This window comes from Pyrus communis, chromosome 2, assembly GCF_963583255.1.
Source record: "Pyrus communis chromosome 2, drPyrComm1.1, whole genome shotgun sequence".
NCBI lineage: Eukaryota > Viridiplantae > Streptophyta > Magnoliopsida > Rosales > Rosaceae > Pyrus > Pyrus communis.
The window spans coordinates 19,617,332-19,633,944 of record NC_084804.1 but is presented as its reverse complement, the minus strand read 5'-3'; the positions used below and the strand labels follow the sequence as shown (position 1 = coordinate 19,633,944).

At 38.1% G+C, this 16,613-nt stretch overlaps 1 protein-coding gene across 1 annotated transcript; it reads left to right on the top strand.

Annotated features, from left to right (window-relative positions):
- The first annotated feature begins 6,564 nt into the window (after nt 1-6,564).
- Nucleotides 6,565-14,197, top strand: LOC137725797 (QWRF motif-containing protein 2-like). The gene is made up of 6 exons (XM_068464591.1): nt 6,565-8,466; nt 10,701-10,820; nt 12,388-12,504; nt 12,605-12,694; nt 13,583-13,690; nt 13,784-14,197. The coding sequence occupies exons 1-6, from the start codon at nt 7,000-7,002 to the stop codon at nt 13,862-13,864; spliced, it is 1,983 nt and encodes a 660-aa protein (XP_068320692.1). The 5' UTR covers nt 6,565-6,999; the 3' UTR covers nt 13,865-14,197.
- Nucleotides 14,198-16,613: the final 2,416 nt, after the last annotated feature.

Below are 16,613 nucleotides of genomic sequence, written 5' to 3'. Positions count from 1 at the left end.
TCACATGTTCTCCCATCCATTCTCTCCCTATAAAACCATGCAATGCATTCATACAATTCATTCCATTCACAACACAAACACTTCCCCTTTGCCGCAAATCCCCTTCCATTTCTGCACCATTTCTTCTCCTCCATTGCAGCCACTCCAACCATTCCCCACTCCATTGCACATACACCTAAAGCCGTAAACATCTCCTTAGACCTTGTGCTACAACAACGAGGAAGAGAAGAGTGCCTAAACGTTCATACAATTCAAGTTTGAGTTGTTGGAATGTTTAGGTGTTTCTTTGATTTCAATGTTTAAATTCAATTCTCTTTGTTTTGTACGTATGAGGAATGGAAGAGAAGAGTGCCTAAACGTTCATACAATTCAAGTTTGAGTTGTTGGAATGTTTAGGTGTTTCTTTGATTTCAAAGTTATGAGGAACTAAACCCCCTTTAGCTAGGGGGTGATTCGAAACTATGTTTATGTTTGCAATATGAATTGATTAACTTTCGTTGGAATTTCATAAGTTGTTGATTCAATTTGTTTAACCGTTTGATTGATAACTTATTTATGTTTGTTTATTAAGAATGCGCGCTTAATTTTCATGCATGAATATGACGCTAGAATATAAGTGAGTTTCACCTAATCGTTATGAACTTATATTCACAAGTAGTGGAGGTTGCTTATAAACAATCGCGTTAAATGAATTCTTGGCACGAGTTTCATGCTCATCATAGTAACGAATGCCTCGTCAACACTTATAGTTTTCATAATGCTTAATGATCTTTGATTGTATCTTTATTGTGTTGTTCACGTAAAGGACTTTTGGAGAATGTAGTGAATTGCGTTGCGCTAACCCATCCAATTCATTAACTTAAGGAAAACTTGACGGTTAATTTAAGCGTACCTAATTGACCCGGGGTGATGAGTTTAATAATTTATTGAAATGCAATTGGAAATCTTTTTATTATGTAAGTGTAACATGTGTGGAGAAGAACCCCTTAGCTATTCTATCATCCATTCATTCCATTTCATCAATTTCGTTTTTATAATCTGTTTTAATTAGAATCTGTCCATTTAGTTTATTTTCGTCCAAACCTCAATCCCCATTTATTTTAAAGTGTTAGATTAGTTAGAATTACATTTAGTTTGTGTTTTTAAGAGTCTTGAGTCAAGTCATAACTTAATTTCGTCCAAAGTTGTGTTTGTGCTCAAATCTGCCCAGAAAGTGGTTTTTAGGCAGATTTGAGTGTGTTTGTGTTGTTTTGAGTCTTTTGGTTTGTTTGAGTGTTTTAAAGTTTAGTTTTGCATTCTTTGAGTCTAGTATAGTGTTTCATATTGTTATTTTACGTTTTTGAGTCAAATCCAAGTGATTAACAATCCCTCCTAATCCCCGGTCTAGAACGATCCCTACTTATGCATATACTACAATTTGACGAAAAGAGGGTTTAATTTGTGTGCGTATAAATCCCGCATCAGTATTCCAGTTAGTATCATTTCTGATCAGGACCCTAGATTTACTCAAAAATTTGGTTAGCTTTTCAAGAAGCTTTAGGTTTGAAATTAGTCTACAGCATCGCCTATCATCCTTAGACCGATGGGCAGTCAGAGAGAAATATTCAAACGTTGGAAGACATGCTGAGATCTTTAGTCTTGCAGTTCGAAGATGCATGGCATAAGTGCTTACCTTTGATAGAATTCGCCTACAACAAGAGCTTCCACTCCAGCATTGGTATGTCACCATTTGAAGTGCTTTATGGGAAACCATGTTGAACACCACTATGTCGATTCGAGGTAGGTGAAAGAGTTCTGGTGGGTCCTAAAATTGTAGATGAGACGACATAGAATATTCAAGCAATAAAAGCTAACCTGAAAGCAGCACATGATTGACAAAAGAGTATAGCTGACAGACATTCGACCCACAAAGTATATAAGGTTGGAGATTGGGTATTTTTAAAGTTGTCACCATGGAAATGCATTGTACGTTTCGGGAAAAAAGGGAAGCTAAATCTTCATTACATAGGACCATATCAAATTATTGAACGAGTTAGTAAAGTTGCTTACCGACTTGATCTACCTCCAGAATTGTCAAGAGTGCGTAATGTGTTCCACGTGCCTATGCTACGGAGATACGTCCCTGATCCATCACATATGATTCCTCCTTAGCCGTTAGAGATTAACCCATATTTGACATATGATAAGGTTCCAGTGACGATTCTTGACTGGAAAGACAAAGTTCTCAGGAACAAAACTGTTCGCATGGTGAAAGTCTTATGGAGAAACCACTCTGTTGAGGAAGTTACTTGGGAGACAGATGAGCGTATGTAAGATCTTTATCGACGTTTGTTCTTTGACTGATCTTTAGTAGTGTTAAAATTTCGGGGACAAAATTTTCTTAAGGGAGGTAGGTTGTGACGACCCGTCCCTAGTTTTCCATGTAATTTTCTCGTCGAGTGTGTAAATTGACGTTTATGCCCTTTTTGGCAAAGTGGAACCTGACGTGGACTTAGTTATTCGGCTTTAAATTACTTTTCTTGTTATTGTAATTAAGTAGTACTCGTTACGAACATATGAGTGCGAGCTAAACCCGAAACGGACTTGTAACGAAAAGTTACATTTAATTAAAGTGCGTTAACAATGGGTATATTTGTACACGTGTGCGTAAATTTTTCAATGTGGGAAATTACTGTTTTTGATAAGGTGAACCAGATTTTATGTACATTTTATATTGCACAAAAATATGAAATCTTATCCTCTTTCTTTCTTTAAATCTGTCCCATGTCTCCCTCACCACCAATCACTCACTTTCCCTCTTTTCCCTTAACCAATCAGTCATTTTCCTCACCTGTCTCACCCAATCAGAAACTGTCTCCTTCTCTCTCTCTCTCACCGAAACTCTCTCTTCTCTACGACCACTAAGAACACACACCCAAGCTCTTAGATCGAACTTCAAACCACCATAATCACATTATTCTCATCCTCACGAACTCATCCATACAAGCTGATTAAACAATGGTTGAGTTTTGAACGTTCAGCTCGGAAGCTCCAACTCTGTGAGTTTTCACTCGACGAATATCTGACTGAGTTACAAGGTTTTGGGCAGCTTAGGAACTCCGACATAACCCCTCGAGGCCCCTAGTACAAGCTTGAAGCCAAGTCGACGTTAAAACACACGGTTTCAAGGAGTTGGAACTTGACCCCATAACTTCAAGCAATTTCCAGATAATTTCCATCCACTTTTTGGACTTTTGAAAGGTATAGACTTGTTCTTTGAAGGGTATAGACTTGTTCTACTCCTCATGAGCTTCATTTCCATATAAAGTGCATAAAAAATGGTTGAAGAAATGAAGAAAATATGAGATTTTGAATTTTTTTCCAAAAACTGGCAAACCAGAAAGCGACGCTGGTGGCGGCGGATGGTGGAGGACCATCGGAGAAGAAGGAGAATATTCCGTCAAAGTTGACGAAATATTCTGACGCCGTTAGGTAACGCCATTAACTGACGCCGTTACCGTTAGCGGAATAGTTCATCAAGTCTGATAGAATATTCTCTGGGTCTGTCAGCATGTGGCCCACGCATGGGCGCGCGTGTGGTCGTGGGCTAGGTGGCACGTGAGGGTGTGTCCGACCTCCGACTGACGTGTACGAGTCCGTGACTTTGTGTAGAACGTTTTTGTACATTAAACCCTTTATTTGAGCAAACTATGGGGGATTTTCCTAGCCTTTTTGTGTAGGTCCTAATTAATTAATTAGTAAAGTTATTTCACATATAGGTGAGACTTACCCCGAGGAGGTACGAGGACTAACAAAGCTAGGAGGCTACAACCCATCGATGCATCAATGAGTGGGCATTTGTTTTTTTTATATATATATATATATATATATATATATATATATAAAGTTTTATAGTTTCCACATATGCTTTCGTATTGATTTATGCCTATCATGCCATGTTTTATTTAATTTTAGAAATGTTATTACGTGGTATATTGGTTCACCATTACTGTCTCCTACTACACTTGTAGCTGCAAAGATTTGTTCTTTTGCTTGATCGCTAGATGGAAATCTCACTGTCCACAAAGTTGACCTATAAATCCTACAACTATGGCCTGAGCAATTCCTTTATCACAATTTCCGGTCAACTTACTCGCATATGAGAGCTTCATCATATGCCTCATGGTATTGACTATTTGATATTCAGTTTGTCCATCATGTTCCATTCAACAATTGATTTTCCATCATACTAGACTTTATCATCCATGTCATTTTCTTCAAATTATAAATATATTGGTGATGGCCTTAGATAAGAACTTTTCTACCAAATATTATCCTATAGTCCCGGTTTAGGCACTGTCTCAGTAGATTGCTCGTATAAATTTGAGAGTTGGGTTTCAAACTTTCAATGATGACCGAATCTTTTACGTTAGGAAGATATGATGGTTTAAACAGGGCTTGGCTGGGTTTATCTTCTTTTTTTTTCTTCTTGTTATCAATGGAACTAGAAGTCGAACCCATCCACCTTGGTTCCCTAGGCTCCCATTTCAGAATTATCAAATTCTAGATGATTGCCTTCCAAAGGATTGGAGACAATTGTTGGTGTAATTATTCTGTTGTATAAGAGCAGAAACTCCATCATTTAAAGAAGTGGTAGTTGTTTGACTATCCTGTTGCACATTAGGTACTTCTTTATATGGAGTGGTTCCTTTTTTATTCACTTGAATAGTCTTTTCTGGTTGGTGGATTGCCTCTTCTTCTTTTCCCTCCTTAGTGATGTAAGTCTTGAAGGCATTTTCAACAACGCATACGCATATTCAAGGAACTTCCATTTCTTAGCACACCACTCATGCCAAGTAAAGAACCTTGCATTAAACTTCATTTCTTTCATAAATTGAAAATGAGCTTTTATGAAGGAATGCGTGTTTTCCACAACTATAAGTTTTCTTAAACCCTTCTTTTTTTAGTGTTCTTCACACTATAATCTAATTCATGAATTTTTTTTTCTATCAATTTCAAACTTAGGTACGGCACAGACTTTAGATTTAACATCTGACCATGATGGTTCTGGTTAAGGGGGGTTTCTTAATGTAGCAATACTTTCTAAGGATTCTACCTTATATAACGGGATTTGAACTTCTGCACGAGTTTACCTAAGACCTTCAAGAACAACTCCCTCATGATCTTGCTCACAAGAGTTTGACCTTGTTGTTCGCCTTCTAAATGAATTTGTTTGAAAAGAGGGGTCTTGGCGCGTTTAAAGAATCAACGTTTAATCAAGAAACCAACGCTTAATCTAACCATCCTATCTGTAGAAAATTGTGCTTCAACGTCTCCATCTTTGTATTGATTTATATGGCTAGGTTCTCTTTTTGGAATTGGTTGAGGTGGAGCTGCATCTTGCAATCTCTATCATTTAGGTAAAGGAACTTCATTCCACTTTATCATTTTAGGATTGTATCAACTATTGCTAAATTCTTCTGAATTAGAAGAAAGCGAATGTGAAATAGCAATTCTTGAAGATGAGAGAAAAGTTGGTTACACTGTTCATATTTTGTTTGTTGCTTTTTCACTTGAAAGGGAAATTATTAGGTAGATGGGATAATTTAACCACAAGTGATTAACTAATTTTCCTTCGGACCATCCAATTTCTTCTGAGATCTAATGCAGTGGTGATTTGGGATATCAATATTTACCCACAGAAAAGTCTAGGATTTATAAGAAGAGAGGGAATATGTTGAAAGCAAAGGCATAACTATAAAAACTGAGAGTGACTGAAAAAGATGTGGCATCTCTCTCTCTCTCTCTCTCTCTCTACAAAACTAATGCTATAGAATGGGTTAAATGACTTAGCTTGCAAAAATGACACACTGCAATTTAGTCACCCTCTAGCTTTGTTTAAGGATCATTAATTGATGTCATCAACCACTTTGGTTTTTGCTTGAATGCTGTTTTCATGGAGGTTAGCTAGCTCATTCCTATTTGTATGTATTTACTTCATATAGAGGATTGTGCAGCTTCTATAATCATTATACATTATTATTAATTGACCATTATGAAACTTATTTTGCTCCACAAATAGAGTAGAATTAGATACTAACTAATTATTTTGTGCAGTTGCCTGAATAATTATGGGAGCTTTTGTTTAGTAGAATTAAAGGTCAATATACAAGGATGAGAAGAAAAACATTAGAGCCAACCGGCATCGGGTGCAAATGAAGGATCTTTTACACCCATTCATCATGTATGTGAGTTTTTTTTTTTTTTTCCTTTTTGAAAAAAGGTACAATATTCATTGCAAACGAAAAAAATGCGTACATTATTAAAGATAGGATGCATATAATGGACCTTAATAAAAATCTTACCGAGAATTTCAATTCAATCGAAGAGAATAATAAAATATTAAGAATTATTATTCTCAAAAAGAAGATTTAGAATAATAGAAATAAACCCTGTAAGTAAAACTAACAAAAATTGAAACCACAAGTTCTAAAGCAACAATGAGTAAACATAACACACAAATTTCCAAGCAACCAATATTGTTGTATATAAAAAAAATACCAATTTCGAAAATTTTGGCCTTGAACAAAATCCCATAAATCTCACATGTGGAGAAATTGTACTCATAAAAATCAATAAAAAAATAAAAAGTCTAAAACGTAATTAAATCAACATAAACACATAGCGTTAACGTCCCTCCAAAGTTTCTCAGAAAAAAATTTCCCAAACCCGGAAAAGAAAAAGCCCCACCTCCTCAACTCTCTCATTTTTTTTCTCCCGGACGCACACTCACTCCACCATACTCTCTCGTACACTCCCAAATCTCACCTCTCCCCTTTACCTACTCTCTCTCTCTCTCTCTCTCTCTCTCAACCCACAACTCAGAGATAGCAAAGCCCACTGCTTTTCCTCTCAGAATTTACCCTTCTCCTGCAACTTTATAAATCTGCATTGCTACAGGGTGGGTTCGCAAAAATTCAATCTCTGAGAGGCAATGTGTGGAGGATTTGAACTGTCCCTATGATGGTGGCTGCCATTTCCGAAGCAGCTCCGACCGACCCGCCGTCTAACCCGAAAACCTCATCGGGCCACCGCTCACGGCCCCATCTCCAAAACCCATCAAGGCCTCCTCTCTTACCTTCCGAGAAAGACAATGGCTTCGTTCAGAGGCGACCCAGAGGCCGCCAAGTCTCGTCGAAATACATGTCTCCTTCGCCTTCTTCTTCGACCTCGACCTCGACTTCTACGGTCTCGTCCTCTGCGTCTTCCAGAAGATGCCCATCTCCGTTGCTCTCAAGGTCCATAAACTTGGCTTCGAACTCGACCCCTGTTCCGGCTCAGAAACGGGCTCAATCGGCGGACCGGCGGCGACCCATTACTCCTCGGACCTCCGCCGGCCTCCCCGAGGCTCGGGTGAGCAATGCCGGTTCCGAAGTCTCTGCTGCAACTCGGCTTTTGGTCACTTCCACTCGGAGCTTGTCGGTTTCGTTCCAAGGTGAGGCCTTTTCGCTTCCGATTAGCAAGACTAAGACTCCAGCCTCGCCTAGTGGGACTGCCGCGAGGAAGGCCACGCCTGAGAGACGCCGGTCGACCCCTGTGAGAGGAGATCAAGCTGAGAATTCTAAGCCATCTGATCAGCACCGGTGGCCGGCCAGGACTAGACAATTGAGCTTGGGTGGGACTAATAACTTGTCCAGGAGCATGGACTGCAGTTCGGACAACAGGAAGCTCAGTGGGATTGGATCTGGGATTGTGGGTCGAACACTGCAGCAATCCATGATTGATGAGAGCAGAAGAGCGTCTTTCGATGGTAGATTGTGCTTGGATTTGGGGAATGCTGAGCTTCTGAAGGATGCTAGGCAAAACCCAGATGCTAATTCTGCCCATGAATCCTCTGTGCCGTCTGATCTCACTGCTTCTGATACAGACAGTGTTTCTTCTGGTAGCACTTCAGGTGTGCAGGATGCTGGTGGTGCCGAAAAGGGTCGAACCTTACCCCGTGGCATTGCAGTGTCAGCAAGGTTTTGGCAGGAGACTAATAGCCGGTTGAGGCGGTTGCAGGATCCTGGTTCGCCTTTATCAACAAGCCCTGTGTCTAGAGCAGGGGCAAAATTCGTTCAATCTCAATCGAAAAGGCTTAATGGTGATGTCCCATTATCATCGTCTCCCCGGACAATGGCTTCCCCCACTAGGGGACCAACTAGGCCTGCTTCGCCGGGTAAGCTTTGGACTTCTTCATCAATGTCACCATCAAGGGGTTATAGTCCTTCTCGGAGAAGTAGTGTTGAAAGTACCTTGCATAGGAGTTATTCTGGTCCTGCACCTTCAATCCTCAGTTTTTCTGTTGACACTCGGAGAGGGAAGATGGGGGAAGATAGGATTGTCGATGCACACATGCTCAGGCTTCTGTATAACCGTTATCTGCAATGGCGGTTTGTAAATGCAAGATCAGATGCTACCTTCATGGTGCAGAGACGAAATGCCGAGGTATGATCTCAGTGCTATAAATTGCATTGCTTTCTATCTTTTTATTTCAGTAGTGTTTGTCCATGAATTTGTTTTTTTTTTTTTTTTTTTGGATGGTCATAAGACTCCTATATATTGTTATCCATGTATACTTCACCTCGTTATGTACTAAACTTATATCCATTTCTATCTAAGTAGCACGGTTGATGTTTGTGGTCTATGTATTCCTTATTAGAATGTGAGCATGCAATTGAAAACCAATTGGCAACTATCTACTTAGTATGGTTGATGTTTGTGGTCTATGTATTGCATATTAGAATGTGAAAGCATCCAACCCAAACCAACTGGCAATAGGAGGGAGAGGCTTAAGTCAATAAACTTTAGGCAAGGCTTTAATTCCCCCATGTGAAATTCACACTCTCAAGCACGCACCCGCAAGTGTGGGGTCTTCAAGTCTAGGATGTGGACAACACATATTAGGTGACGTGGGCTGTTTGGCTCAACGTATGGTACCCTGGTTTGGTACCAGATTATGTGAGCATTTAACCCAAAGCCAATTGGCATTAGGAGGGAAATGCCCAGATCATTTAAACTGTTAGGCAAGGGTTTGATTCCCCAATGTGGTATTTGCACTCTCAACATTGTATATACTTCTGACCAGTGTTTCGTTTCCCTAATAATTACAATGAGAAGGCTAACTTCTCTTTCAGCTTAATTATTTTGTGGCAGGTTCCTTTTGGTGCCTCTTGGTTTTTATTTTTTCTTTTTCTTCTTGAAGAGGATGTCTCTTTGTTCAGCTTGAGCATGCCATTATATTAGTTCATTTCTGAACTTTAATTAAGCATGGGAGATACAAATAAAAGGATACGTAATATTAATACAGATGGAGTCTGGGTAATACAAGGAATGGAGGTCAAATCTTAAATGAAGGGTGTCACTGTCATTGGTTATTACTTAAAAGAAAAAAAAACTGTGCGGCTGCAATTGGGAACTTGTGGAGTGAATAGTTTAGGAAAGTGAAAATCGAAAGGTGATCTGTGAAGTCTTTGAAGTGATTTTTATTGACCAATTTGTCTAGAATGGAGATAAAAACTATGGATGGCTTTGCCTTGCATGCATTGAAGAATTATTTTCTCTTTCAGTTTCATAGACTCCATGAATTGGAGTATTGTCATGTTTTAGGGCTTCATTGGTGTTTTTAGTACTTTTTACGAGATTGATTCATATTCTAAACTCACATCAAATAAATATCTGAACTCATGGCATCAGTTTCCCAAGTGCTTTCTTATACAGTGAAACTTGAAAAAATTTCTGTCGGATGAAGTCAAATGAAGCACTTACCTGACGATTTGTTATGCAAGACATTATAAGATTTACTTCTTGGCGTGGTCATGCAAACCAATCCAGAACCAATGTCTTGTTAATAATTTTGGTGTCGGAGAATGTCTCACTTGATTACTTCATTCTTGTAAAAGTCACTGTGGAATTGAACAGACTCAATATTAGGAGTGGAGAATAAGGTTGTGGGGTTATTTTTAAAAGTTTCCTATGCACCAGTTCTTGTTGATGCTGAGAACTTGTTCGGAAGTGATTGACGTTGGTTTATGTATGTAGAAGAAGCAGATACATTTAAAGAGGGATGATAAGAACTGTATGATTCATGTGAGAAAAGTGAAGTTAATGTATCAAATTAATGAGCATCTGTCATATTGCATCTCAACTCAATTTAGAAACTAATAAAGTGCGATCTATTTTTGAAATGGTTTGATTTTGGAAATTTAGATCTCTGTCCTTTGCCCTCATCCCATTATATTTATTAGAATAACTTCTACCGTTTTCATTTTTTATTTTGTTTTTGGTTCTCTTTTGGATTAGGTCCCTCGTCTAATTATCTGTCTGCCAATTTTATGATTTCTTGTACATTTCTTTGAAAATGCTGCTCATACCCTTACATGTTGAAGTATTTTTCTTTTCTGTAACTTTTTTTTTTACTTCAACTTGTCTGAAAGTTTGAACTTGGCTGAATGTAAGATTCTACAAGACAGTATGCTTTTTCACTTACATTTGGTGATTTCTTTGTTTCTATATGAACCATCTATATATACAAAGTGACTTTTTACATTGTGTCTGGTTTTGATTTTTTTTGACAGTTTGCATGTGTCTTTTGATGAAATAAGTTAGTTGCAAAATGGTCAGGTTGGTTACTGTTTACGTAAATTATCTTATATCTAAATTTGCATTTTCTTTGGTGCCAGAAAAACATGTGGAATGCATGGGTAACAACTTCAGAGCTCCGACATTCTGTCACACTCAAAAAGATCAAGTTACTCTTGTTGAGGCAAAAATTGAAGTTAACTTCTATCCTCAGAGGACAAGTAAGTTTCAGAGATTAATTATCTTCATAGCACTTACTTTCTGCTCCATTCTAACATATGCCATTGACTGGCATCCGCAATGTAATAGTACATAATATGGTGGTGGTAGCAAATTTTTTTTCTAATGCTAAACTCATTTCTTTAATAGATTCATGTTTCTGAGATGTAACTAAGTTTTGTGCTGGCTTTCAATCAACCAAAACCTTTCTTCCACTTTGTTGTCTCCTTGTTAGAACTTTTGACTGTCTATATTCAAAGAAGAACTGATACCATCAGTGTTGCTACCTTTTCCCCCTTCTGGATTAGTGCCACTCTCTTTCTTTCGTTAATCTGTGCGGATGTCCAAAAAGCACTACCAAGACAGTGTTGATATGATTGCCTCTAATAAATCCTTACTAACTTGTACCTTGATTAGTTCAAGTTCAATGCTTTGTATTTAGTCATCCAATAAAAGGAATAATTTTGAAAAGAATCTTCCGCCAAGTCCAAGTTTCTTTGTCCTACTACATGAAGTAGCTGTTTGGTTAGAGCTAACTTGGTGTTTATATTGAACCTTTTTGTATGTGTTAGCTTCCAGATTTCTGATAACCAAGAAGGAGGATCAAAATTTCTTAAAAATGCTCTTGTTTTTTTAAATTTATAATCATAATAGTATTCCTAAGGATGTATGCTCATTGTAATGGGAATGGGTTATTCTTTATTGACATTGGTGATGGTAGAGGGTGTTATCTTATTCTTTTTGTTACTCAAAACCTTTTATTGTAAAACACCTGTTGATAAACTTTACTTCTGGCTAGCTTAGGGCTTAGGGTCAATTAGGTCTCTCATATAAGAGGAGCTTGTTTCCGGTAAAAACAGAGGTGTTTAGGAGTTGGGGCATACTATAGGAGAGGGAAAGTTATTAGTGAAATAATATGTTTTCTGTCAAGACAGTGTGCTACATCTTCAAATCTTCTGTAGGAAGACATGCAAATATCGTCTGCAAAGGCAATGTGAAATATCAGAAAGGGAGACTAGACTGTTTTGGCATAACAAGGGCTTGCATAATTACTAATATTAACCTTGGTTGAGGTCCTGTTAGCCTCAATTGATTGCCATTAAATGATGCTTATATGCTCTAGACCTTGTGTTCTTGCCAGAGCTACAGAGTTTGAAATGTCAATCTCAAATCTGGTCCATCGAATGCAGAAGATGGAAAAAAATAACTCAACCCACTACTGTCAATGTAGGTGCTGATGAAGGAGCATCCGAAGGTCCTCAGGGATGTTCCCTGTGGGCGCGTATCTGCATGTATAATAGTTATTGTCTTTCCAAATAAAGCTTATCTATTGAGTTTGTATGTTATCATGAAATGCTATTTCTTTCGTACCAAATTATTTTCTTGTTAAGATTACAACTGAATACACTCGGTAAACCTATGATAGCTATATAATATAGTCACACCATGATTTTGCGAGTGTTTTATTAAATACATACAGGCTCTTTTTTTTTAGGCATCTACTGTTTGTTTTGTTACTTATCCTGTCCTTGATAATGACTGAAGTTTTGTTGTGGTTGGTGAATGTAGATTAGTTGTTTGGAAGAATGGGGTCTTCTGGAAAAAGATCACTCTAGTTCTTTGCTAGGAGCAACTGAAGCTTTGCAGGCCAGTACTCTCCGTCTTCCAGTTGTGGGAAAAGCAATGGTATGTGGCTTCTTTTTACCCTTAATTTAATCAAGGGCACATCAAAGGACTAAGGGAGCCATTACTGTTCAAAAGACTGACAATGTTAATTTTGTGCTAGGTTGACTTTCAAAAGCTGAAAGAAGCTGTGGGTTCGGCAGCTGATGTGATGCAGACAATGGTATCCTCGATATGCTATCTTTCATCAAAGGTAAGCTATTTTTGTCTCTCTTGAATCTTACTTTCCTTGGTTGATGTCACTGTACATGTAAAACATTTCACAAAAACATTACATTAACATCCTGTTCCTAAAGTGGGTTCATTTGCTTATAAGTTCTAAGTTTAGAAGTAAAATGGTAATAAATAAGTCACTGTTTCTGAACATTAGCCCAGGTTATAACCAAGTTTTTCATTTTGGCGAAACAAAATGGTATTGAGGTATATCCTTTTAGATAAAGGGGTAATTTGATTGAGGTCACTAAATTTTCTCAGCATTAGGATTGAGTCGATCGACATTTTGTGCTTTTTAGGTCAATGAAAAAGTTTAGCAAGTGGTATTGCCTTTTGTTGGAGGCGAATTTTTTTTTTTAGTACCTTAGTTGAAGAGGAAAATTGTTTCAGTTGACCTATGCTAGAAAATGAAATGACCAGACCTATGCCGAAATATTAATTGAAGAGGAAAATTGTTGCAGTTGACATATGCTAGAAAATGAAATGACCATTGACCTATGCCAAGATATGAAATTATTATTGACCTAAACCAAATTTCTTATTAAATAAAGCCATTAAAAGTCTCTTCTCCATTGCAACACTAGGTCATTTATGTTGTTTTTTAGATTACAAAACGTCGGCAATTGGATTGAGCTACAACAGTCGCTTCCTGTTCTGATAGTAATCCACACACCCCCAGCCGGATCACTCTTGTTTTTTGACAGCATGTGAGGTTTGATTCTGGCATGTCACCTAGCCTCTATGCATGTTATCCATTGATTCCTGGTAGATAGATGTGTCTACGTAACCTCTTTATGAATAGCTTAACAATCTGCAAAGAAGTCGAAACTGTTTTAAGGAAGTTTCTGAAGCACTTTCCCTTTTGCAGGTGGAGGAAATGAATTCCTTGTTGTGTGAACTTATGAAGGTTACTGCAACAGAACGGGTTGTGCTTGAACAATGCAAAGATTTTTTGTCCACATTATCCGCCATGCAGGTAATCTGCCCATCGTTTTCATTTTCGTTCTCCTTCCAATCTCTGACATTTATCCTCCCGGTTTTTGAATTGCTTTCTTATCCAATGTAACAGGTCAAGGATTGTAGCTTGAGAACGCATATAATACAATTGCAACGTGTACCAACTATCCGAAGCCTGACAACACGTGTGTAGAGCTGATCTTATTTGACTACTCACTCCTAATGCTAACATATTACACGAACCTTTCCTTTTCCACCGGGTGGAGGCAGCAGAGGTAATAAGGATCGATCAAGTAGCTAGTTTTGGCTTCCGACATTGGCATTTGGCATTTTTGGAACCTGTTTGTGGTCTTCTGCGTCAAGTATCTCGTCTCATGTGCCGTTGTATCTGAAGAATACAGAAAAGGGTTGTTCCCTCTCACTAATTAGCTGTACACAAGCACTCTTTTCTTTCCTTTAGGCCAAAAGGAATTGTATGTGTGTATATATGTAATGTTCTGCTGATTACACTTAATCAAGTAGTTTGTGGTAATTCTTTCTACCCTCTCTACGTGCCTCTTATTTTGCTCGTTTATTCATTATTTCGCCAATGCCATCATTATATGTCACGCGCACGAGTTGATCTTAGTTATTCATGTTTGTGAGATCAAGTAAAAACGATTGTGATTAACTTAAGCGATCATACGCGACTGATCCTATCATTCCTCTTTCGAACTCTATTATTTAAGCAAATGCACCAACTGAGCCCGTCGTATCCTACGCCTCGAGATCACCCACATGCTAGCCACTGTGCGCACAAAGCTTCTAATGGGAGGATAGGAGTCATCTGGGAAGCAGACGTTGGACTTAGTTTGACCATTCGGGTCAACGACATCCCACGTTAAAGTTCCAGCACATGAGGATGTGATCATGTGACGGCCACCATTAACACCCAATTGCCTCTTTTGCTAATTTGGACTCCTAGCCCTTCTCCCACAAAGGACAAACTGAAACTGTCGGTTTTATAACCTCGGATAAGGGGTGCAATTTGGATTAGAAAATACGATTTCCAACCGACTATGAGCTGAAAAGTTTTAAAATATTTCGTCCGATTCAAATTCGAAATCAAAATATTGAAATTCAAAATACTCATAAAAGAATTTGATAGAATTGTAATGAATTTGCACATTTCGAATCCGATCTAAAAAATTCGTGACTTGCTTAACTGCCTCACATACACTTAATTAGGTACTTATTAGCTTTGAATATGTTTCATTTGTTATTTGTTATACAAAATGCTCAAATATGATTATAGTTTTTTCAATTACAAATTTATTAAATTTGGTTCTTGCTCTAACTTCTATTCTAACTATATTTTACGCTCTAGTGTTTTGGATTATTTTCATAATTGATAGTTAAAAATCAGAGTATCAAACGGATGAACAAATATAAATTACGAATATTATTTAAGTAATCAAAAAACAAATAATGAGAATTGCCGAGACGGCTAGAAATTGAAGACTATATTTTTACTGACTTATCTTCTACAAGTTACAAAATATCATATTCTATATCGAAAATCTACCTCCTACATTGTTGTTTAGGCTAAAAATAACAGCTTGGGCTGGGATGGGTTGACATGAGGACAACGGTTCTCGGTCCAATGAGTATCCTTTAGGCTAATTGGCTTGTAGTCTATGAATATGATCAGTTCGACTGAGTCCTTGTGAAGATAGGAATGTGAAGAGATTAAGTATAGGTTGACTCTACAACATTGAAGCCCCCTTCAACTCAACAAAAAACTCAAAACACACTATGCAAAAACTCTTGCTCTACGTGAAACCCTTCTCACACCTTAGAGAAAAAAACTATCCTAACTTTCCCTTCAACACATCTTCAATTTTGATAAGTGAACATCACTGCATTGGCAACCAGTGACACCTTCAGTTTGGATAAATGAACTACGTTGACAAGTGAACAACACTGCTTGGTTATCTATTCAAGTCTCGGTTGGTGAAGAGTTTCTAACTTTTTCACCTAAAGAGGTCATCTCAAGAGTGACAAAACAACATTATGCTGATTCAAAGCTTGTTCATGTTCATTTTCAGCCTGCAGAGCTTTGAAGCTTCAGAAAAAAACTGAGTTTTCTCTAGCAAGGCTAGAAGATGTTTCATGTCTTCTAATTTATAGACTTTTTTTATTGGTAGGTCATGCAAACATTTCCAACCAGGTCGAGATATGCACCATCGATGGCATCTTTATCTAAGCAGCTTACTATCTCTTTGAAGATGATTAGAGCATTAGGATCTTGTGACGTTTTAGCAGTGCTAGCCATCCAAGATGAACGAGCAAGAAGTACAAACATCCAAAGGAAAGAGTAAATTGCAGAAAGCGCAAACAAAGGAGATTGGTGTCCTCTATTCCCTGGCGATGAGGCACCCTCTAGTAAGGCTTCATTTGACAAAAGTTTATCTCTCTGAGAAATCATATGGGGTATAGTTATGGTCTCTACTTGGAATGAGAAGGGGTTAGATAGCGGGCCAATTTATTGATCAGTGCGATTTGGCCAGATGCCTTGTTTATCGAAAATATTTAGTGTCAAGTTTTGATCCGGCCGAGCCGATGGCCTTTGTCGTTCCGGTACTGGTTCATGATGTCTGAATGACGAGGTTGCTTTTGTTTCCTTGGTCTACGCATTCAAGGGGAGGCGAGGACATGAGGGATTAGTGGGCCTTTTTCGACACAAAGTACTTTGACTTGCCAAGGGAGAATGACGCTTGGGCATTTTTTTGTGAATTACCTATCACAGTTTAATGAATGGGGTTAATAGCAGGAATAATGACCAAAAGAATAAAGGTTGGTCAAACATACCATCTCTAGACTTTTGGAATGACCATTCTTGTAGATTGTTAGTTGATATTTCTTCAACAGGAGCTTCGAATAGATCACCAAGGTATTGTGTC